Source organism: Balaenoptera physalus (assembly GCF_965194825.1).
Source record: "Balaenoptera physalus genome assembly, chromosome: 1".
Taxonomy (NCBI): Eukaryota; Metazoa; Chordata; class Mammalia; order Artiodactyla; family Balaenopteridae; genus Balaenoptera; species Balaenoptera physalus.
The window spans coordinates 188,886,425-188,908,536 of record NC_138882.1 but is presented as its reverse complement, the minus strand read 5'-3'; the positions used below and the strand labels follow the sequence as shown (position 1 = coordinate 188,908,536).

The 22,112-nt window shown below is 55.3% G+C and overlaps 1 protein-coding gene across 5 annotated transcripts in view; it reads right to left on the bottom strand.

Moving 5' to 3' along the window:
- Positions 1 to 11,763: 11,763 nt before the first annotated feature.
- CTNNBIP1 (catenin beta interacting protein 1) overlaps positions 11,764 to 22,112 on the bottom strand; it is a 51,873-nt gene continuing 41,524 nt past the window's right edge. For all 5 annotated transcript variants that reach the window (XM_082461602.1, XM_082461603.1, XM_082461601.1 and 2 more), the window contains one exon: positions 11,764 to 14,225. In XM_082461602.1, coding sequence (XP_082317728.1) covers positions 14,167 to 14,225 — 59 coding nt within the window. In that variant the 3' untranslated portion in view covers positions 11,764 to 14,166. The remainder of the gene's footprint in view (positions 14,226 to 22,112) is intronic.

The following is a 22,112-nucleotide window of genomic DNA, read 5'->3' as shown; positions in this document are numbered from 1 at the left end:
CAGAGCCCTAGGCATCTTCAGGACCCAGAATATCACAGCAAGCCACAGGGCTGGTGCTGCCCCCTTCTCTGTTCAGCAGGCAGGAAGGACCATGGGAGGCCTAGGGAGGGACTTCTGCTCCCGCCCCTTTGTGCCCTCCCTGGGGCCTCTTGTTTCCAGTTACCCCTGGGCCTCAAGGGGCAGCAGGAAGCCCTTTCTCCTCTCCCCTGCGGGCCTCAGTTGCTGCGCTGGCCTTCCAGCATCTGAAGGCATTGATTTAGGGGATGCAAATGAGGAAGCCGACTGTCAGAGGCAGACAGTCTCCCCGACACCAACCCATGGACCAACCGCACAGAGGACCCAAGAATTCTCAATGAGCCCTGCCGTGGCTGGCTCAGCAGGAGGCAGGCAGGAGGCCTGGCACAGCCTGGGAAAGGCAGGCAAGCAAATTTCAGGAAGGCGCTGGAGCGAGAAGGGCCTCCCTCGCCCTCCGCCCAGGCCCTGGGGGGCAGGGGCACCCTAGCAGCCTGGAGGGGAGGGGAGGGGGCCAGCTGGGGAGTCTGCTAATCCTGCTCCCACCCTGGACCCCCAGCTGCACAGGCCCAGCTAGGAGCCCGCATAGACGGGCGAGGGAAGACTACCTGAACCGCAGGCCACAAGCTCAGTCCATTCCTGTGTCCCGGGGGCAAGACCTGGGAGCTGCAAAGAAGAAAGAAGCAGATGGGGCGGCCAAGGATGAGGACGGGGAGCCCCAGACGCATGGTGGGGGGTGGAGAAGGTGGAGGCTCTGCGGGGCGCCAGCTGGGCCGGGGATGCTACGTGTTAGGACAGAAGCTCCGGCTGGCTGCCAACAGGCCCGAGCAGGGCACCTTGCAGCTGAAGGAGACAAGCACGGGCAGAGGAGGCTCCAGAAAGCCGTCCCTGGGGCCGAGGAGACACAAGGCCGTCAGGCCTGCGTGCGGAGAGGGCGGAGGAGCTTGTATCTGCCCTTCTGAGGAGGGTTGCCACCTGCCCCCAGACTTGACCGCCACCTCAGGAATAAGGACGAGAGATCCCAGCACCGGGCTTCAAGTTTCCAAAGCCGAACCCATCCTGCCCCAGGCCCAAAATAGTTGCCACTTGCATGTGAGTCATGCCCTAGTCACCAGACTCTCTGCCATCCTAGTGGGGGGGGTGGTCAGCCAAAGCCCCAGTGTCAGGACTTGTGGAAAGCTCTGGATTCCTCACTCCTTCAACACCCTCATCTTGCCCACAGCTTCAAAGACCAGCCTGGTGCCCGGCTCTGGACGGGCTCCAACTAGGGTGCCTGCCAAGCATCCCCCCTCCCCGAGTCTCCCCCTCAGCTCCCCTCGGAGCAGGGTGAAGGGGAAACGGATGTTAATTTGCTCGTCTTTGCTAATTTGAAAAGCAGCATAAACAGTGGAGCTCAGTCGCACGGCCATGCTGAGGGTGTAGTTTAGGTCCAATTATGTGCTATTAGTGCATTTGCTCTGTGTTCCCGTGGCATATTAATTGCAGATTTGGTATTGTGGCAATTAACACAATTATGGGCTCCATCTCTCTTCCGGGAGGCCACAATCCACGTGCTTTTGGCCAAGGAGTTGGGCTGGTGAGATGGAGGGAGATTCCCACTCGGGAGAATGCCCGCCATTATGGGTAGAATGTGTCTCTCCAAAATTCGTTATGTTTAAGTCTTAACCCTTAGTAACTCAGAATGTGACCTTATGTGGGGGGGGGGGGTCTCAACAGAAGTAACCAAGTTAAAATGATGTCATTGTGGGTGGGCCCTAATCCAATATGACTGCTATCCTCATAAATAGGGGAAATTTAGCCGCGTAGAGGGAAGATGGATGATGTGAAGAGACGTGGGAGAAGACAGCCATCTACAAGCCAAGGAGAGCGGCCTGGAGCATATTTCCCCTTCACAGTCCTCAACAGGACCAACACTGCCAACACCTTGATTTTGGACATCTAGCCTCCGGAACTGTGAGAAAACGAATTCCTTTTTTTTTTTTTTTTGGCTGCACCGCACGGCTTGCGGGATCTTAGTTCCCGACCAAGGATCGAACCCATGCCCCCTGCAGTGGAAGCATGGAGTCCTAACCTCTGGACCACCAGGGACTTCCCTAGAAAATGAATTTCTATTAAGTCACTTATGGTGTTTGCTAAGGCAGCCCAAGCAAACTCATAGACCCACCTCTGTCCTAGGCAGAGTTCCCCATGGGGGACAAGGAAGGCTCGGGGAGTGGACACCAGTGATGCCGTCTGATTAGAAGTCTTGAGAAAGACTCAGCAGCGATAGCCAGCACCTCCCTCCTGCCCAGCACCTCTTCCCAGGGTTTCCCATCACTGTGGCCTCTGTTCTCCTGGCCCCCAAGCCTTTAGTCTCCACAGCACTGCTGTTGGAATTCCTCTGCACCCACCTCTAATTAGTCACCTGTCTGGCCAGTCCTGGATGCGTCACCTCCTTTCCCTTTGTCATCCCCTAATCTTAATGACTCAGGATTACTTACCTTGTAAGGTAAACAGAGTATGTGTTATTTCCTGGGTTAAACCGGAAAATGGTCACGTGTCTGCACAGCGCTATCAGGCTCACAGGATACTTACCAAAGACCTGTTTCCATTCCACACTTGAAACCATCCTATGGTGGTTGGTATTATCACTCATTTCACAGGTGGGGAAACTGAGGCTTGGAGAAGTCACACACGACCCATAAGCAGCAGGGCTCAGAACTTGAGTTCTGTGTTCCCATAGGTGAGGGAAAAGCTAGATGAAAAGCTAAATGAAATGGATGTCTTTATCGCAGGACTTCTCAGAACCTTTAGTATACTGCGACTCTCCAAAAGAATGTGTACAGCGTGTAGCATTTTCCAGCCTTCTTTTACTCTTGTGGGACACCTGCCATCCTAGGTAGGGGCTACATGACACCACAGTGCTGCTCTAGGATGGCAAAACCAGGTCTACATGGGGAAGAAGAAAACCCTGATCTCAAGGGGCAGGTCCCCTTCCTACCCCCGTGGCAGGTTAGCTGAGCACCCAGGAGTGATGTCACCATGGGATTTCTCACCCCCTGGGGTTCAGCCAGCACCAGAGCCCAGTGGTGGACGGCTTGTCCCCGATCACACAGCATAATGGTGCCCTTTAGGCACCACTGCTGTTCTGCATGTGGCCCTGGTGGCGATGATGCTCTCAAGAGCCTGTCCCACTCCGGTCACAGGAAGGGGATGTGGCTAAGGCCCCAGCAACTGTGATTGGTCCAAAGGTGGCACATTACCCAAGCAGGGCCAATCAGACACTGCCCTGGGATTGTTTGGGGCACTGAGGCTGCTGTAGGAGGAAGTCAGTCTGAAAGGAGATGATAAGACCAAATGGTGAAGCAGAAACAAGCAGCGATGGACCTAGAAGAGGAGAATCCCATCAAATGCACTGAGTCTCGAGTTCCAGTCCCTGAGGCCCTGGTTCCTGCAGCAATTGCCTTCATCCTACAAGCTTACCCCCAGAGCCTCCCCAGCGACGGGATCCAGTTGGAGATGGTTTTCTGCTGCCTGCAAGTCAGAAGGTTGTGACCACTGCACGTCCCTGAGCCTGGAGTTGCTTTACCAGCCAAGACAGGCCCAACAGGGCTGTGGATGTGGGTTGCCACACAGGTATCAGGGCCCAGACGTGCCCTGAGGCCTCAGCCAGAGAAACAGACAATGCCCTTCTCTCTGTAGGTCCCAAATGTCTTTGTTTTTGTTCAGAAAATAGAGTCACTGTATCTGTGGGTCACAGAGGGCTCAGCAGAGGAGCTATTTCAAGGTCAAGGTTATTCATTCATTTAACAAATCTTTATTGAGAGCCTACAATATGTCAGGTACTGGAGACAGAGCAGTGCAGAAGTCAGACGAGGTTCCTGTTCCCACGAGCTTACCTTCTAGTGGGAGGAATGAGAGATAAACAAGCAAAGGAAGAAATTCATAAATAAGGCTTTTTCAGATAAAGAAAATAAACAGAAAAATGGGATAGGGCATGTCAGGGAGCAGAAAGCAAAATAGGGTGGTCAGTGAAGACCCTTCAAGGGGGTGCTATGGTCTGAATGCTTGTGCCCCACCCCACAAAAAAAAAATTCATATGTTGCAATCCTAACACCCAACGTGATGGTGTTAGGATGTGGGGCTTTTGGGAGGTGATTAGGTCACGAGGGTGGAGCCCTCATGAATGGGATTAGTGCTTTTATAAAAGAGACCCCACAGAGCTCCCTCCCCCCCTTCCACCTCGTGAGGACACCGTGAGAAGCTGGCAGTCTGCATCCCAGAAAAGGGCTGGTGAGACCGGAACCTGACCATGCTGGCACCCTGATCTTGGACTTCCAGCCTCCAGAACTGTGAGAAATAAATTGCTGTTGTTTATAAGCCACCCGGTCTGTGATATTTTGTTACAGCAGCCTGAACAGACTACGACAGGGAGTGACATTTGAGCTGACATCTGAAAACTGAGGATTCAGCCACGTGGAGGAGAATCGCAGGTAGAAAGAAGAGCGAGCCCTGAGGTGGGGGCAGGCTCAGCGTGTCTGGGGGATGAAAAGAGACAAGGGGCTGGATGTGGAGGGCAGGGAAGAGTGGCAGGTGATGAGGTCAGAGGTTAGCAGGAGCCAGGTCACCAGGGCCTTGGGCTGCCTACCCAAAGGAGGGGAGATTTTTATCCTGCGTGAAAAGGGCAGCCACTGCCTTGCAGGGTACAGGGTGGGAATGCGGGCAGCCTTACTTGTGTTTTCTCAGGTACCAGAAAGGCAAGCAGCTCCCAGACACAAGGTTTCAGGGGAGCCCTTGGGCGGTGAGCAGAACAGAGCCTTCTCTGATACAGCAAGAGTCAGAATGCCACTCAGCCTCAAAGGATCGAGATCACCGGTGCAATCTAGTGGTCAGGAGAGACCAGGTGATGCTGCAGAAACAAACAGGCCCAAGACCCTCAGGGCACAAAACAACAACACACTTCTTTCCTCATTGGTAGACTGGCACAAGGGCTCTGCCAGGGCCCAGGCTGATAGGCCAGACACCTCTGGAACATTACCAAGCAGCTCTTAAAAGCCTCCACCTGAAATGGCCCAGCACTTCTGCCCACGTTTCATTGGCCAAAGCAAGTCAGGGCCACGCTTAACTGAAAAAAGAGGGCGAGGGGGACACAATCCTTTTGTGTGCCTGGAAGGGAGAGAGCTCAGGAGTGTTTGGGGAGCAGCACCAATGACTCCCACAAGCCCCTGCTTCACAGGTGGGAAACTGAGGCTCAGACGCACGGGATGGAATCACTCAAGGTTAGTGGCGGAGGGAGCTACAGCACCCAGACCCTGGGTGCGGTCCAGTGCTCTCTCTGCGATGCCCCACCCCCTCCCCACCCTGCCCCAGCCTCCTCTTCTGCCTAATGACCTTTAAGAGCTTAATCTCATAAGCTGCTCGTGCCCTCCACATACAAGCATGAGCTCATCCTCCCAACGTCTCAGAGGAGGGACAGGGTACTAGGACACCCCCTCTCACCCTCCTAGTCCCCCAGGACAAATGTTTGGGCCCTGAATAGATCACACAGCCTGGAGAGGGGGTGGCCAGAGCAGGCCCGAGCTAGTGCTGGCAGCTGCCCATCCAGCAGCAGCAGCAGGAATCCGCCAGGCGGGCCAGGGCGGTGAGGGTGCGTTGCCAGCTCTCCGGCAACTGCCAGGCTCCAGCCTGAACTCCCAGGCTTGCCCCGGCGCATCGCCCCCAGACGCTTTCTCCTTCAGAAGCAGTTTCCCGGGCTCCTCCAGCTGCCCTCTCTGGGTCTGGCTGCCGGAGAGAAGCCAGGGACCAGCGACCCCAGTGGACCCGCAGGCTTCTGCCACTGCCCTGCCCTGATGCCCCCCCACACACCCCGCCCCCTGAGCCACACAATGGGCAAGGAGGACAGCCCCACGGGCAGGTGCCAGAGCTCCGAGGGACCCTTCTGACTGCCTGGGCTCCTGGCAACAGGCCTGAGTCCGCCAGCTCCCGATCCGCCTCCTCCGTGACGAGGGTTTTGCTCCCTCCCAGGACACTGCACTGTGGCCTGTTTCCAGATCAGTCTACCCGGGCGGCCTCCTCCGTCACCACAGCGCACGGCTGGGTCCCTCTCATCACCCGCCACCTTCCAGCTCGCACGCAGGAGGTCCTCAGCTGGTGTTTCAGGGGCCCAGTTGGGGCAGCTGGACCGGGTTAACTCCCTGGAAGTCTGGAGAGGTCCGGGGGGCCAGCCAGAGGTCTCAGGGCTCCCCTCTGAAGCTGGCCACCTGAGCTAGGGGGACCTGTGGGAGCCACCAAGGAAGGTTCTAGATAGAAACCTTGAGGGGCCGGAGTCCAGGCTGCCGCTCCCAGCGCATGGCCTCCCTGCGGCCTCAGCAGTTTCGGACGTGGTATGGGCGGGTGACTCAGCCGGAGGAAAGCCCACAGACCACCCTCCCCTGGGATGCTGGACCAGTTCCCAGGGGGCCAAGTGGGCAGCAGCAGTCTGGCTGAGAAGGGGGGTGGGGTGGGCAGGGGCAGCCAGACCCCGCCCCCGGCCGCCCCCGGCCTCCTCCGGGCTGGAGTCTGGGGTGAGGGGCGCAGAGTGTTTCTGAGGCAGCACAGCAGGGGCTGCACGATAGGCCTGGCCGGGAGGGGCCGCGCCAGGCCAGGGACGCCCGGCGGAGGCTGCCTTGGGCACCGTCGGGGTGCTGGGAGGGTCTGTGGAAACAGCTGAGGGTGAGGCTGGCGCCTCCGGGGACCCCTCGGCCGCCCCCTCATCCGGGCCCCTTCCCCGTGCCCGGCCCGGGCCTCTGGCTCCCTGCGGCGGTGGGCGTTTCTCTTGTGAGCCAGGACACGGGAGGATGCCCGGGCTTCAGGAAGCGAAGGCTAGTTTTACTGCCTCACTGTTTCCTCTCCCGGCGTCCCAGCTCCCGGCCAAGGTACACCTCGGGCCTCCTCCTCTCACGGGCTAGGCTGCCAGGTGCCAGCGGCTCAGCCATCACCTCTCCCTCGCAGCAGGCTGGGCTGCAGGTGAGGATGGGAGGCTGGCCCTGAGCTGCCCACGGTGGCCCTGGGGCCTGGGAGGTGCACGGAGGGCCCCGGAGCCGGGCCCGGGAGGCCCATCACCTCGGTGGCATCTCAGCCAGAGTCTCCCCGAGTCCCCTCCCACCCAGACCCGCGGCCTGCTCAGAAGAGGCCGCCCGAGGGGAGGTCAAGTTGCTGGTGCGTGGAGACAAAAAGAAAAAAAAAAAAAAGCGGACCAGAACTTTAGCCAGTTTTACTGTTTTGAAGTTCCCTCTAGTCAACACATGCCTGACCCCAGGCAGGCTGCTCCCACGGGTGGCCCACCCTGGGCCCGCCCCTGCTGGTGCCCAGGCACTGCATCCAGACCACAGCCCAGGAGGCAGGTGCTGTTATCACCCTCACGTTCCAGAGCAGGAAGCAGAGGCTTGGCACCCTTCAGTGACTCGTCTGGGTCACGCAGCTGGTAACTGGCAGAGCCTGGGTTTGAGCCCGGGTCTGTGCAGCTCCCGAGTCCAGAGTCCGGGAGGGCCTCCCCCGCCAGCGGCCACCCCAGGGACTGATGGGGGCTTTGCTCCACTCCACAGCTCTGGCTGGGGGACCTCGGGCCTGGGGTGTGGGGCGTGGGGGGATGTCTGATGAGGGAGGAGGGGCAGGAGGGGGCTGGGCGCTCACAGCCAGCGGCTCCATCTTCGGTTTGCTCTCAGGCGGAGCCAGCCGCTGTGGGAAGGAGCCTCTGGCTGGGATGGGCTTTTCTTTAACCACTTGATCATGATCAAGGATTTAATTTTATCCCCTTCCCTGGCTGCCTCTGATTCTATTTGGAGTTGAAGCACGAGCCAGTGAGCAGGAGGGTCCTTGGAACCCTGGCGGAACGGCCCACCCCCAGGCTCCGAGAGGCCCCTCCCTGCCTGTCCAGCCATGACAAGGTCCATCTGGGGGACCCCCCTCAGCTCTGCGGGCTCCGGAAGGCTGAGGGGCTCTGCTCCAATTATAGCTCTTCCTGCGTGCAAAGCTGCTTAGCAGAGGGAGAGGGCCGGGGGGGGGGCGGGAGCAGGAGGCAGCTCTGGCCTCAACAAGGGAGCCTCTCAGCTCTTTCATCCTCATCAGAAAAGCGTTCAACAAGCACCTGATTGGACCTGAGGCTTGTTCCCCCCACGCACGCCGGGAGCTGCAGACAAGGCCTTGCTCTGCGTGACTTATAAGCAGGGAAGATGGGGGTGGAGGACACCATCACGGTGACTTAATGATGACCACATGTGCTGACCACCCACTGTGGGCGGGTCACTCGGCTAAGCTTGTCATGTGCATTATCTCGTTAATTCTCAGCAACAGCCTTATAGAATAGATGCTCTGGTTTATTCTGTCTTTCCAATGGTGGGTAATTTGCCCCAAGTCACACAGCTGCTTCAATCCCACCGGGTGGCCTTCAGAATTCTTGCTGTGGACCCTTAATGTCTCCCCAGCCCCCAAAGACATAAAGACGTAATGATTTATACTATGGGAGTAAACAGCATAAAATGAGGTCAGGAGAGAACCATGTTTGTCCAGGGCTTTATTGGGTTCAAAGCATTTCCATGTAGTTTGTCAAAGGTCCACTAGTTTCTATTATTATTGCCATTTTACAGATGAGAAAAATCAGGCTGAGACCTGCCCAAAGGTACAGAGGGTCACAAACCCGGCCCATTGTTCCCAGATTCAGAGCTCTCCCGCTGCCCTCACTTGGACACGGGTGTGCTTCAAGGTTGGATTGCCAGGTGCTGGCGGGGGGCTGTGAACAGGAAGAGTTAGGGCAAAGTGGAAGAGGAACTTATTCTAGAAAAACCAGCTTAGCCTGGAGAACTGCCAGGTCCGCACGAGGAGGCCTCAGAATGGGTGAAAGGTGAGGAGCAGGCGTCGGAATGGACAAGTTGGGAAGCAGCTTCGTCCTGGAGGTGAGGGCTGTACCGAGGACCCAGCAGTGGGTTAACCCGCCTGACAAATACCTGTTAACAACCTACTAGAGTTGCACACAGCGGGGCTTGGAGAACAAGGGCAAGCACCAGAATGGCCCTGGGGAAAAGGGCTGCCTGGCGACACAGGATTTACCCCCAGTCCCCACCTGCCCCCTCCTGTCAAAGCTGGAAGTAGTGGCTATAAGCATGGAGTCTGGGGTCAGACAACCTGGGTCCAAGTTCTGGCTGTACCATGCCGACCTTTAGCAAACTATGTAACCCCCACTTCCTCATCTGTAAAATGGGGATAATAACATACTTAGCTCACACATGACTGAAGACGGTGTACATAAAGTACTATGCACCTGTGCACACGTAACACCCACCCAAGACACACTCACTGTGTTATTAAGACTGGGACACCAGGACTTCCCTGGTGGTGCAGTGGTTAAGCCTCCACGCTGCCAATGCAGGGGGGCGCGGGTTCGATCCCTGGTCGGGGAACTAGGATCCCACATACCGTGCGGCCAAAAGATTAAAAAAAAAAATCCTTTATGCGGGTGTCACCTGCGTAAAAGATGTCTGCGAAAACCCACCTCCTTCCATGGCCAAGGCCGAGGGCCCAGAGGAGGAAACTCTCAGAGGCTCTGGGGCTGTGCAGGTGCGGCGGGGCTCCCACAGGGGTGCCAACAGGGCGGCCACGTGCTGCACACTCTCCTTCCCTGACTTCTCCACCCCTGCCGCTCGGAAACCAGCCGTGAGGTTCAGTTCCAAGCCAAGGCAATGCACTGGCTGCTACTCAAAAGGCATTTTACTGCCCTTGTCCTTTGAGGAGGACTTTCTTTAAATTAGGACTAGCAGTCATGGTGCCCCAGGCCCCCAAGTCTTGTAAACACCACTCGTTGCCGCAGAAGAGAAAGTTGCTTCATCGGATGGAGGAGTGTTTTTGGGGTTTTTTTTTTGGTTTTTTTTTGTAGGGATCTCAGTCCCCCAACCAGGGATTGAACCCGGGCCACAGCAGTGAAAGCCTGAAATCCTAACCACGAGACCACCGGGTAACTGCCAGAAGTGTTTTCTAACCATGGCCTCAGGAGAGTCTAGGCCTAGCTCATCCTCCACAACAGGAGTGGGCAGCCAGCAGCGAGCGAGCGAGCGAGCCAGAGAGACAGAGAGAGGAGGGAGGGAGGGAAAGAGACTGCGCGGGCGGGGCAGGTGGGTGATGGGGGGTTCCCCTGGGGCCCAGAGAGCTCCCCTGCTCCGGAAGCCGCCACCACTGAACCAGGTGCCCAGGAGGGATCGTTTTCTCTGTCACAAAGGGCCCTGTTCAAAGGCCGGAGCAGTCCGGATAGCACTCACAGGTGCTGTTCACTGCGGGGCCAGGGAGAAAGCTTCAGTCATTCTCCACCACCCTCCCCCCAGGCCTGGGAAACACCAGCAAGTGCAGGTGCACTGCCGCCCTCCTCAGCCCACCTTGGCCTCCCCCCCCAGGCTCAGCCTGGCCCCCAGCTGTCTCAGCCCTCAGCAGTCCCAAGCCTGAGGTCGGGGTCTTTGCTGGCCCCTGCCCCTGTACCTAGGAAGGTGGACCCAGAAGGTTGCCTGCTGTGTGGGCTGACGGACCCCGGGAGACCCAGGCCTGCCCCCCAGTGTTCCCCCTTCCCCTGCTGAAGTAGCCTAATTCCCACCAGACAGCTCTGGGCGACTCCTCCCTCCCAGCTCCGGTGCCAGGCTCTCTGCTGGGGGCTGGGCAGGTGGTACCAGGGCCAGCCAAGCCCTCCCTCTGCACGATGGCCCAGCTTAGAAGAGCTGATTAAGTCCAAGGTTAGCTACGGACAGTGTCACTCAGAACGCCGGCTGGGGGTGGGGAGACTCTATACATCATTTACCTAACCTGAGTCCTTTGATACGTAGCTTTTGGCTAACACAGCTGTCTTTTTTTGTCTTTCTCTCAAGAACTGTAATTTCCTTCCTGGAAAAGGAAGTTACAGAGAAGGGCAGACCAACTCAATATAAGGCTGAGCATAAATTACCTGAAGGTAGAATGGGCTATCTTGTGAGGTAGTGAGTTCCCCAGTCCTAGAGGGTATTCAAGCAAAGGCCAGACAAGCCCTTTCTGAGATGTGTCAGAGGGGACTCACACATCTGGCTACTACATGGGCTGCCAGACAACCTCCAACATCTCTTCCAACCCTAAGATTTAATTTTGTCGATCGTGCCATCAGTCCCCATGTTCTATAAACCTCATAGCATTCAGCACCCAGTGAAACTCTTTGAAAAGGAAATAGAAGCACTGAGTCCATGTAAGCAGAAAAAAAAAATAAAGGCCTAAAATGGGACGATGAAGGGTGGAAATGAAAAATTCTAGAAAATGCTTCCAAAGCAAAAATTCCTCAAGCAGAAATGACTTTAGCTTCCGAACTTGAATATACAGCCGAACACCAACGGATCTTCTGTTTCTGGGATGATGGACGGGACGGATGCTCTGTTTGGACTTTTGTTACAAGCATTCTAAGACCACTGCCATCACACGGGATGTTGGGGTGTCTAGGATGGACGGGGTGCTCAGTGTCTGCTTAGGAGCATGGAGGGGGGAGGCCACGTCTGAGGATTACTGACCTCAGCCCAACTAGGACAACACTGGGAACCTCCAGGTCAAAAAGGGGGCTCACCCTTCCTACAGACGTGTCAGCTGGGGTGGGTAGATCTGGGAATTCTCCCAAACCCCCAGCTCCACTCGAGGTCGTAGACAATTCAACTAGCAAACATGGTGTTTTCGCCCCTCCTTGGGGAGGGGGGGCCCCAGCAGCAGAGTCCACGTGATGTGGGGAAATCAGCTCACGAGCCAAACTATTAAAAATCTTTATTGTTAATTATTTTCTTCAACAGAAATATTTTTAGTTGAAATACGAAGCCAGAGCAACATTTCCACTTTTCTTCTGCAGAAGATGAGACAGATCAGGGCCATCGCAGTTACAAGAGGGAGGCCCATGACCCTGACAAGGACAGAAAGGGGCAGGAACACACCATCAGCCAGGACTCGGACCCTTGATGGGAGCTACAGGTACAAGGAGGGGGCAGCCGGCGACACTGGCAATGACAGCTGATAACAGACGTTACCACCTGGGTGGTGGGGGGAGACTGAACAAAGCCCACCTTCCCCCAGGGGCTCAGCTGGAGCTGCAGGCCGCTGAGCTGGGAATGAGTACAGTCACACGTGTGTGCGTACACGCCCTGCCCCTCCTGGACGAAGGTGCTCTCGGGCCCCTGCTGGGGTCCACACAGTCCTCGTCCCCTGGGGATCAACGGCCTTTTCAGACTAATGGCCAGCTAACCAGGGCGGGGGGCCCGTGTGTGCAGGAGGATGGGGTGTCTGGGTCGTGTCAAGTCCTCCGCTGGGGCAAGGCTCAGAGGAAGCTCAGAGCACAGTGTGAACGGCCACGGGCCCATGCGGCTCCCGGGGGCTGGGGCCCGGGACACGCTGGCGTTCAGCTCCCTTGCTCCATGACAGCCCCAAGCCCTGAGAAGGGGGAAGTTTGGCTCTGAGCGTCTTCTCCTGGCTCTGGGTACCTGGGGCGACAAGGAGGTCTCAGCCGTCTACTACCTCCGGGGTGGGGGTGGGAGGTCGCGGCGGGGGCGTGGGGAGGCTTCCCCTCCCCAGGCCCGCATCTTCCTCCAACTCCCCACCCAGATTCCACTCCTGCGAGAGATGCAGGGAGCAGGACGGGCCACCTCCAGGGGGAGGAGGGCAGGTGGGAAGACTTGGGGCTCCTGCAGCCCTTCAAAGACCACTGCTCTGCAATGTCTTTCTGGGGGGGGGGGGGGTTGAGGGCCAGCCTGGTGGAACTCGCTCATTGAAGACCCAGCCAGCGGTCCCAGTGGGCACTTCATAAATAATGACACGGTCCCTTCCAGGCTGCCGTGGAGAGAGACCCTTCTGAAGGCAGTGCAGTGAAGGGCACGGCCTCGCATGAGAGCTCCCAGGGCTGGTCAGGACCCACTGCGCTGGCAGCACACACCTCAGGAGGAGGCTGGGGGAGGTGGGAGGGTGCGTTTGGCGTCAAAGGCCTCCTGGGCCTTGTGAGCCAAGCTGCGGCCTTCGTGTGGGTTCTGGGCTCTCGGGCAGAGACCTCTTGCTATGTTTTGGGGTCTCAGAGCTGGGAGCAGCTCCTGCCCCTTATAGGAGGAGCCCCCCCGATGAGGCCTCAGGAAGTAGAATATGGAGGGAATGGCTCAGCGCGGGCAGGCTGGAGAGGCCCGGATGGCGCGTGTGAGCGATTCCATGCTCACCAAGGGATGCTGGCTGGTTGCCAGCTCATGAAGCGATGCATGTAAATCCTGGCTAATGGTCACCTCTAAGCTCTGGGCTGCTCCTTCAGGACAACACAAACCTCCTTGGGGCCCTGTTTTCCAGCTGTGGGCCCTGCTTGGCGTCCTAGGGGTTCCCTTGCTGATGGAGCCTGGTGTGGTCATTAAAGCAAAAGCACTCTCTAGGTGGACCCCTCGGGCTGGAGGGGGCCTACACGCAGCAGGGGGGTGGGCAGCCCATGGCAACGGGAGTCATGGGTGAGCCGATGGGAAACCAAACACACATATCGAAAGCCAATCAAATGCAAACACAAACAAAAACACGTCAAAGCAGCAGCAGCAAGCTCTTTGTGTAATAAATATTGCGAAGCGCACTTGGTTTCTTTCTTTCTTTCTTTTTTCAAGTCAAATATAACAACCAACGTCCCAAACCCTGTTTTCAACATTCAAAAGAGAGGGGCTGTTGCCATCAGCAGAACACCTGCAGCCAATCAAAGAAAAAAAAAACCGTCTCCCATTAACCAGCCAATCAAAATCCTTTTCCAGTTTAAGCAGCCAATCGGACCTCTTCACATTCCTAAAAAGTGACCGAAATAAAGCACCAGAGCTCGGAGAGCTTCCCGAGAAGCCATACACCGAGGCGCAATTTTGTTTTAAAAAAAAAAATAAGAGTCAGAAATAAAAATAAAAAGGTTTGCGTTGGTCGAGATTTAAAAATAAAAAGGTTTCTTCCCGCAGCCAATCATGAGTCCGTCCCTTTAAGCCAATCGTAACTGCACCACTGGTGTCTCCCTCGAGGATGCTGAGAGGCCGTGGGGCGGGACGGGAAAGGGTGGGGTGGGGGGTCGGGGTAGGGAAGGTGACCCTCTGCCACTCAGCCGGTGAGGTCCACACAGATCTCCTGGCCTTTGCCAGCCTCCAGGGTATTCCAAGGGGTTTGCAGCTACTGCCTCCGGTCCTCCGTCTCCGACCTGGAAAACGCCATCACCACATCCTCTGCACCTGCAGACCAGGGCGAAAGAATTGCTGCTGGATGGTCCTCTGGCCCCGGGCTGCAACCTGGGACAAGGCGAGGAGGCTGCGGCCCCCGACGCAGTGTCAGTCAGTCCACTGTAGCGGGGTGCTTTCCGAGAACAAAGTGCTTCTGGGGAAGCCCACCTCCCCTCTGGGCCTGGGCCTCCCCTACAGCCTGGCCAGGGTAGGCCAGCACCCCTGCTGCACGGCTGTGGGCTGCAGGCTGCAGGGGTGAGGCTCAGAGGCTTGCTCAAGGCTACACGGTGAAGAGGTGAGCACGCCAAGAGCCCAGGCTGCTGTCCTGGAGCGGGGCTCTGCTTGTGACCCTTGCTCCAAGGTCGCCAAAGCCGGGGGCCCTTGGGAACCTCTCTCTTCCTTCTTAAGACTCTTGTTTCGATCCCTTTGGAGGATCTTGCTCATAATTTCTAACAGCCAGTCCTCTTTGCCCAAACCCAACACCTGCTCAGGGGAGCACGGCCAGGCCCATTTCCAGCCCGTGGTCGGCCCAGCTCCCATGGAGACAGATAATGGCCATAATCTTTTTGTTGTTACTTTTAATGGTGGATTTGAGGATTCTGGTCCAGGCACTCATGAAATCACTTCCTTTGTCTTGTTTTCCATAAGACAGGCTCTGACATGCAGCCAGAAAAGGCAGGAAGGAGGAGGGAAACAGCCTGAAATGCTGACCTGCCTCCCCCACCTGAAGCTGCTGGGCAGGAAGGACTGAGTGGCAGACCCTGCAGGGCAGGTGAGGTGACCTGCAGGTCCCACGCCACCTCCTGGGCCCGGACCCTGCCTGGGCCCTGCCACTTTCTCCCCTTTCCCCCTGGGGATCAAACCCGTGTCCCCTGCAGTGGAAACGCGGAGTCTTAACCACTGGACCACCAGGGAAGTCCCGCTCTCCCCTTTTTCTAAAGGATGGTTCTTGGTGGCACCCTGAACGTTAAGTAACAGTCAGTTGCCCATGGCCTTTCAGACAAGCTTCTCTTCTGTTCTGCTGGAGGAATTCTTCCCGGGGAGGGGAGGATCGGAGCAGCAGAAACAGGAAAGGCCACTGAGGGGGGCGCGGGCAGCGGGGCGTGGTGGAGCTGCTGACACGTGAAACGGAGTCAGGGAGAGGGCAGGAGTCCACCACGGCCGGCCCCCACCCCGGGGCGTGGTGTCGGCCACCTCCGTCCACGCCACAGGGAGTCACCCCTTCCCACTGGCAGCCTCGTCCTGACCTCCTTCCTAACTGCCCTGCCACACGGAGGAGGCATGCAGCCACGGGTGCTGTAGAAGGAGGGCCCGTCCACAAGGATGTAACATTACAGACGTGTCCTTCAGTTTGGCACCAGAGGGCCAAGGTGCTACCCAGGGGAGTAACCCTGCCACACATGCCCCATCTGCCTTGACGGGGTTCTGCTGTTACCAGCACAACCTCTATCTATTCCTGCAAAGGGGAACAAGCTTCTAGAAAGGAGCTCAAATCGTCCGACTTCTCGGGATTGGGCTCCTTTGCTTGGGAAGCCCTACCAATCCTTCCCCTGTCGTCCTGGGAACATTCTGTTCTCGCCTCAGTCCTCGGACCACGCAATATCACTGCAGGCAGAATTTTCCTAGCAACCACAGAATCCAAGGTTACATCATACCCTGCATGGCAGCTGAGCTGGTTACCTAACAGATGCCGGCTTTTCCCGAGTGCCGCCTCTCCAGCTCGCTAAGCAGGAGGGGGCTGGAGAGAGACCACGAAAGGGGACTTGTGACCAAAAGATGCAATGAACAGGGACAGCCCACTCACTTCTCTCCTTGCCTGTCTCGTGGGCTTTCTCGAAGGGACCTTGGGCCTCTGTGCTGAGCCGCAGGCACAAAAATAGCACCAGCTGCCCCAGGAGGGAAGAGTGAGTCTGCAGAGGGAATGGCCACTGGCTCCTTGGAGGAGCCCAGACTCAGGGGCTGCCCAGTGTGTGTAGCTGGGCTACACCCTGAGAGGTGGAGAAAGAAGTCACCTCCTCAGGGTCCTGCAGGGACTCCAACAACTATTTAGCAAGACACCTGAGGCAGTGCTGCAGCACCAGCTGGTGGCCCCATCCCTGGCTGGGGTGGGGAAGGCTAGGAATCTGCAGCTCCCATTTATAGAGCCTCCCACTCTGCTGCTAGCTGGGTGCGGAAAGGGCCCACGGAGCTGCTGCCCATCCGTACTCTGTGCTGTTCCTAAAGGACTTGCTGTTTTCCAGGCCTCACCACCAGGGATCTGCTTTCCTTTGGGGCCCAAGAGGGGGCGGGCTCTTCCAGAGCATTGTCTGCCCTGTCCTCATCACTGGTTGGCCTGGTACTCATCATTCAACAAGGGCCTGACCTGAGCCCCACAGGCCTCTAGGCGAGGATGCTGCCCTTCCCTTTCCTCTTTTCCACGGAACCTGGGCCAGTTACCTAAGAGGGAGGGTGAGCTGCTTACTTAGTTATTAAGATTCAAGCTCTTAGAACTTGAGAGCCAGGAGGGGTCTCCAAGGTTAACCCTCACGGTCCCTCCTTCTCCCTTAAAGGCTAGGATGTGGGGGCTCCCTCAGATGCTCACACTGTCCTGGAAAGGCAGGGCTCACAACAGGAAGATGCTACAAGGAAGCCAGCAGGCCGAGCCCACTGCCTCTGTGCCGTCAGCTAGGTTTACTATCCCGTTTTACCAACAAGGCTGGTCCACCCCACTGGTACCTCTGCTGACGCTGTCTGGACTTGGGTTCAGAGTTTGTCCTTTCCCACCAGATGCCGTGAGCACAGGAGGGGAGAAGATGATCAGTCTCTCCTGTTCCACACTCTCTGACCCATTAAAAGATAAAGAAAGCCAAAACCAGATGAAGACATCGCAAGGAAAGAGAACTACAGACCAGTCTCTCTTATGAATATAGATATTCATAATACCTATGATATGCAAAAATACTCATAAAATATTAGCAAACGGAATATATCAACATATAAAAAGGATTATATACTCTGACCAAGTGACATTTATCCCAGGAATGCAAGGTTGGTTTAATATCCAAAAATCAATTAATGTAATATATCCTATCAATAGAAAAAAGGACAAAAACCATATAATCATCTGAATAGACACAGAAAACACATCTGACAAAATTCAATACCCCTTCATGATAAAAACACCCAACACACTAGGAATAAAAGGGAACTTCCTCAATCTGATAAAGGGCATTTATTAAAAACCCACAGTTATTATCATACTTAATGGTGAAAGATTGAAAGCTCTCCCCCTTCAAGATTAGGAACAAGAAAACAATGTCCACTCTCACCATTTCTATTCAATACTGTGTTGAAGGTTCTATCCAGGGCAATTTGGCAAGAAAAAGAAATAAAAGGCATCCAAATTGGAAAGAAAGAAGTATTGATAAAACTATATTTGTAGATGACATGGATCTTACATATAGAAAATCCTAAGGAGTCCACTAAAAGACTATTAGAACTAATAAACAAGTTAAAGTTGCAGGATATAAGGTCAATGTACAAAAATCATTTGTATTTCTATAAACTAGAAATGAATAATCTGAAAATGAAATTAAGAAAACAATTTCATTTACAGTAGCAGCAAAAATAATAAAATACTTAGGAATAAATTTAACAAATGAAGTATGAAATTTGTATGAAATTTGTAAACATCAATGTCTAAAACATCGCTGAACAAAATTCAACACAACTTCTATCAAATCCCCGCTGCCTTTCTTGCAGAAATTGACAACCTGCTCCTAAAATTCATATGCAAACGCAAAGGATCCAGAATAGCCAAAACAATCTTGAGAAAAAAGAACAAGGTTGGACCCACACTTTTGAATTTCAAAACTTACTACAAAGCTACAGTAAACAAGTTTGGGTGGAATTGGCATAGATCAATGGAATAGAATTGAGAAGCCGGAAATAAACCCTCCCATTTATGGTCAATTAAGTTTTGACAAAGGTGCCGAGGGTTCAATGGGAAAGAACTGAACAAATGGTGCTGGGACAACTGGATATACTCACATGTAAAAGATGAAGTTGAACCCTTACCTTGCTTGCACCATAGACAAAAATTAACTCAAAATGGAGCAATGACCTAAATATAAGAGCTGAAGTTATGAAACTCTTAGAAGAAAACACAGGAGTAAATCTTCATAGTCTTGGGTTAGGAAATGGTTTCTTATATATGACACCCAAAGCACCATCAACAAAAGAAAAAAATAAATAAATTGGGCTTTATCAAAGTTAAAAGACTTTTTTTCTTTTTCTTTTTTTCTTCACAATTTGGCCACGCCACATGTGGGATCTTAGTTCCCCAACCAGGGATCAAACCCGCACCCCCTTCATTGGAAGTGTGGAGTCTTAACCACTGGACTGCCAGGGAAGCCCCCAAAGTTAAAAGCTTTTATGCTTCGAAAAACACTATCAAAAAAATTGAAAAGACAACCTACAGAATGGGAGAAAATATCTGCAAATCATATATCTGGTAAGGGACTCCTATCTAGAATATATAAATAACACAACTCAATAATAATAAAAAGTCAAACAACTCAATTTTTAAAATGGGCAAAGAACGCGAATAGACATTTCTCCAGAAAAGATATATGAATGGTCAACAAGGGCATGAGAAGATGCTCAACATCATCAGTCATTATGGAAATGCAAATCAAAACCACAATGAGACACCACTTCATACCTAATGGACAGCTGGAATCAAAAAGACAGACGATAACAAGCATTAGCAAGGATGTGGAGAAATCTGAACCCTCAGACTTTGCTGGTGGAATGTCAAATGGTGCAGCCCCAAGCCTGCTCCACCTGCAGCCTTCCCCATCTCAGCCGATGGCACCTCCATCCCCTGGTTGCTCAGGTCAAAAACCCTGGGGTCTTCCCGATTCCCTCTCTCACACACACACTCCACGTATAACACATCAGCAAATCCTGCTGACTATACTTTTAAAATGTATCCTGAATACATTACCATTTCCCCTACTACCACCCTGGTCCAAGCCACCACTGCCCCTCTCACTAGCCTCCTGTACCCTCTTTTCCTGGATTTCCCCTCTCTGGACCCCGAGGGTCCATTCTCCACATAGCAGTCAGAAGGAAGTTCTTAAAAATATGAGTCAGATCCTGCCACTCCTTTGCTCAAAACTCTCCAAAGGTGGTTTATTGTAAGATTTCTCATCATACTCAAGGGAAACTCCAAACTCTACACCGTGGCTTCAAGACCCAACACGATCTGGCCCCTCACTGTCTTTTCACCCCTTTTTATATGCCTCCTCCCACCCCTCACTCCGCTCCAGCCACATGGGCTCCTGGCTGTCCTTCAGGCACAGGAACCTGCAACCCAGGACCTTTGCACCTGCGGCTTCCTCTGCCTCAATGCTCTTCCCCCCAAGTCTATCTCACAGCTCTCACACTTCATGCCAGTCTGTGTAAAATCACCTCCCCAGGCCCTCCCTGACCACAGCATCTAACATAGTGATACAGGACGAATCGCTATAGGTGAGGAGCCTGAAGCTCCTCAGAGAGATGAAGCAACTCGGTGAATCAGAGGCAGAGGGAGGACCCGACACAGACTCCGAAGACCACGCTACACTACACGTTTTGTCGTTTTCTATTAGGAAAAGGAAGTAACGGTCCTGCTCCAGGTACCCTGAGCACTGAGGCTGCTCAGGCCTCCTGGCAGAGACTGCAGTAACCCATCTGCTCCCATTAGAATGGAACCAAGACCCAGGATTTATAAAGCAACACCAGAGCAGCCCTGGGGTATCTTGGAGAAAATTCAACATGGAATCCGGAAGGCCAACCTGGGAGGAGCCCAGACGCCCACCCACTGCCCCCGCCTATTGTTCTGCCAGGTGCCCCCCTAGTCCCATGGCTCCCCTGCCACGGGGAGCAGGGCCAAGGCGCTGGCGAGGGCACAGCTCTCTGAACCAGGGCAGGGCACCGAGGGGGCCATCCCACCCCATGGCCCGTGCCAGCTCTGCCCCTTTAATGGAGTCCAGTCAAGTGACTGGGGAGAGAAAAATGACAAATATTCAGGAGCTTAGGAAAGGGAGGCTGGCCCCTAGCTGGGGGCGGGAGACAGACAATGGGGTCACTGGTCTGTTTGCAAGCTCAGGATGAATTCACACCAGCAGAATCACAAGTCCAGCCCAGGCTCCACACACCAGCACCACCCTCAGCCCACGTCCCGCTCACCGAAGGGAACCAGCATGCTGCCATCGGGAAGCTAGCTCACTACAGGGTGCTGGGGCACAGGGGGCAGGGAGCAGTGTGGTTTGGAGAAAGGCCCAGGAATGAGAAAGAACAGGAAAGAGGAACAGGGAGATGGCTGCAGCCCTAAGGTGATGGACGGAGTAAGTGTACACCCAGCCTCTATTTCTCAGACCTGGCCGGGGACATCCTAGTGGAGCCCTTTGCCCTTTTCCAGGAAAGGCACAGACCCTGGAGCTCACACAGAGCTGGGCCCGGTTCCAGGGCGGACGAGGACTGCTCCAGACACCACCACCTCTCCCTCTCCAGGAGGGACCCTGCGGAGAGAGAGACCAGGCAGCGGAAGGAAGGGATGAGGCCTCCTCGGGCAGCAGGGATGTGCTAAGCGTGCTGGTCCAGCCTACGTCCCAGCAAAGCGCCTGGCTGCGGGGGAACAGGCTGCGGAGCGCTCTTCCAGCTCCTGCAAAGTCCAGCCGGGAGGACTGGATGCTCACAGGTGGCTGGAGAGAGGCAACAGCCCTGAGAGTAAGCCCTCCCCAGGAAACCAGCACAAGGTACAAAAGCCTGGGCCAGCTTCCAGAGCCGGCCAGCCCCAGGGCCCCACAGTTCAGGACACAGCCCGGCACAGAGGTCACCAGAGAAAAGGGGGGGACTCCCAGCACCACGTCACCCGACTCAGGGTCATGGGCTCCTCCAAGGGCAGCAGCCCCCCAGCCCCTCTGAAACCCTCACGCCCATCCCTGGCCGGAGCTGACCAGAGCTACTCCATTCTGGGCTCGGGGATCTCATGACCTCCTGACCTCCTAATGGGCCTAACACCTTCCCAATGAGGGCAAATGACGGGGGCCTGGAAAACTCCGAAATAGGACCCCGACACCTCAGAGTCTCCCAATTCCTGCTGGAGGTTAACTTTGGAAGTTAACTCTGGCAAAGTTAACTTCGCATAGGGACTTAACTTCGGCGAAAGTTCTTCAAAACCGTCCAGGGAACCCGGCCTGCCAAGCCCAGGTCGTCCTCCACGCACACGGCTGACCGGCTGGAGAGGAAACACGGCCACACGCACCAACGCGTCCAGGGTGATTCCCATTCCCGACGTCTGCCCCTTGTCTGACCACGTGATTTTTGGCTTTGATACTTCCTCATTGCCCCCTGAGCTCACTATCTTGCCGTCCATACCAACCAGTATCTGCTACTCGGCTACCCGCCTACCGAAAACTGCGCGGCTCAGCTACCGGCTCTGGGGAGATGAGCCAGGCAGAGAGGCTCCCGGAAAAACAGGTCCCAGACACTCCTGCAAGGGCAAAAGGCTCCACGGGGGTGAGACTCGGGCACCAACCTCGACTAGGTCTCCCCCCAGACAAGGCCAAACCTGCTTGGCGGCATGTGCTGTTTTTAGCAGCCGTGGCCTAGGAGCCCAGGGGTTCTTATACAGCTCAGCTCTGCCGCCCAGAGTTCCCAGAGGATGGCTTTTACCCAGTGACAGCACGACACTGGTCGCCATGGGGACAGCACCCCGGATCCACCAAGGTCTCAGCAGCCAAAGCAGGCTCCACGCTTGGTGGCACCTCCTGGGCTCCAGGCTGGCAACCACATCACCAGGCATTCCAGCTGCCAGAAGTGGAGGCATGTGGGCCCAGGGGTGAGGCGGCTCCTGGCAGAGGTCCTGGGCCT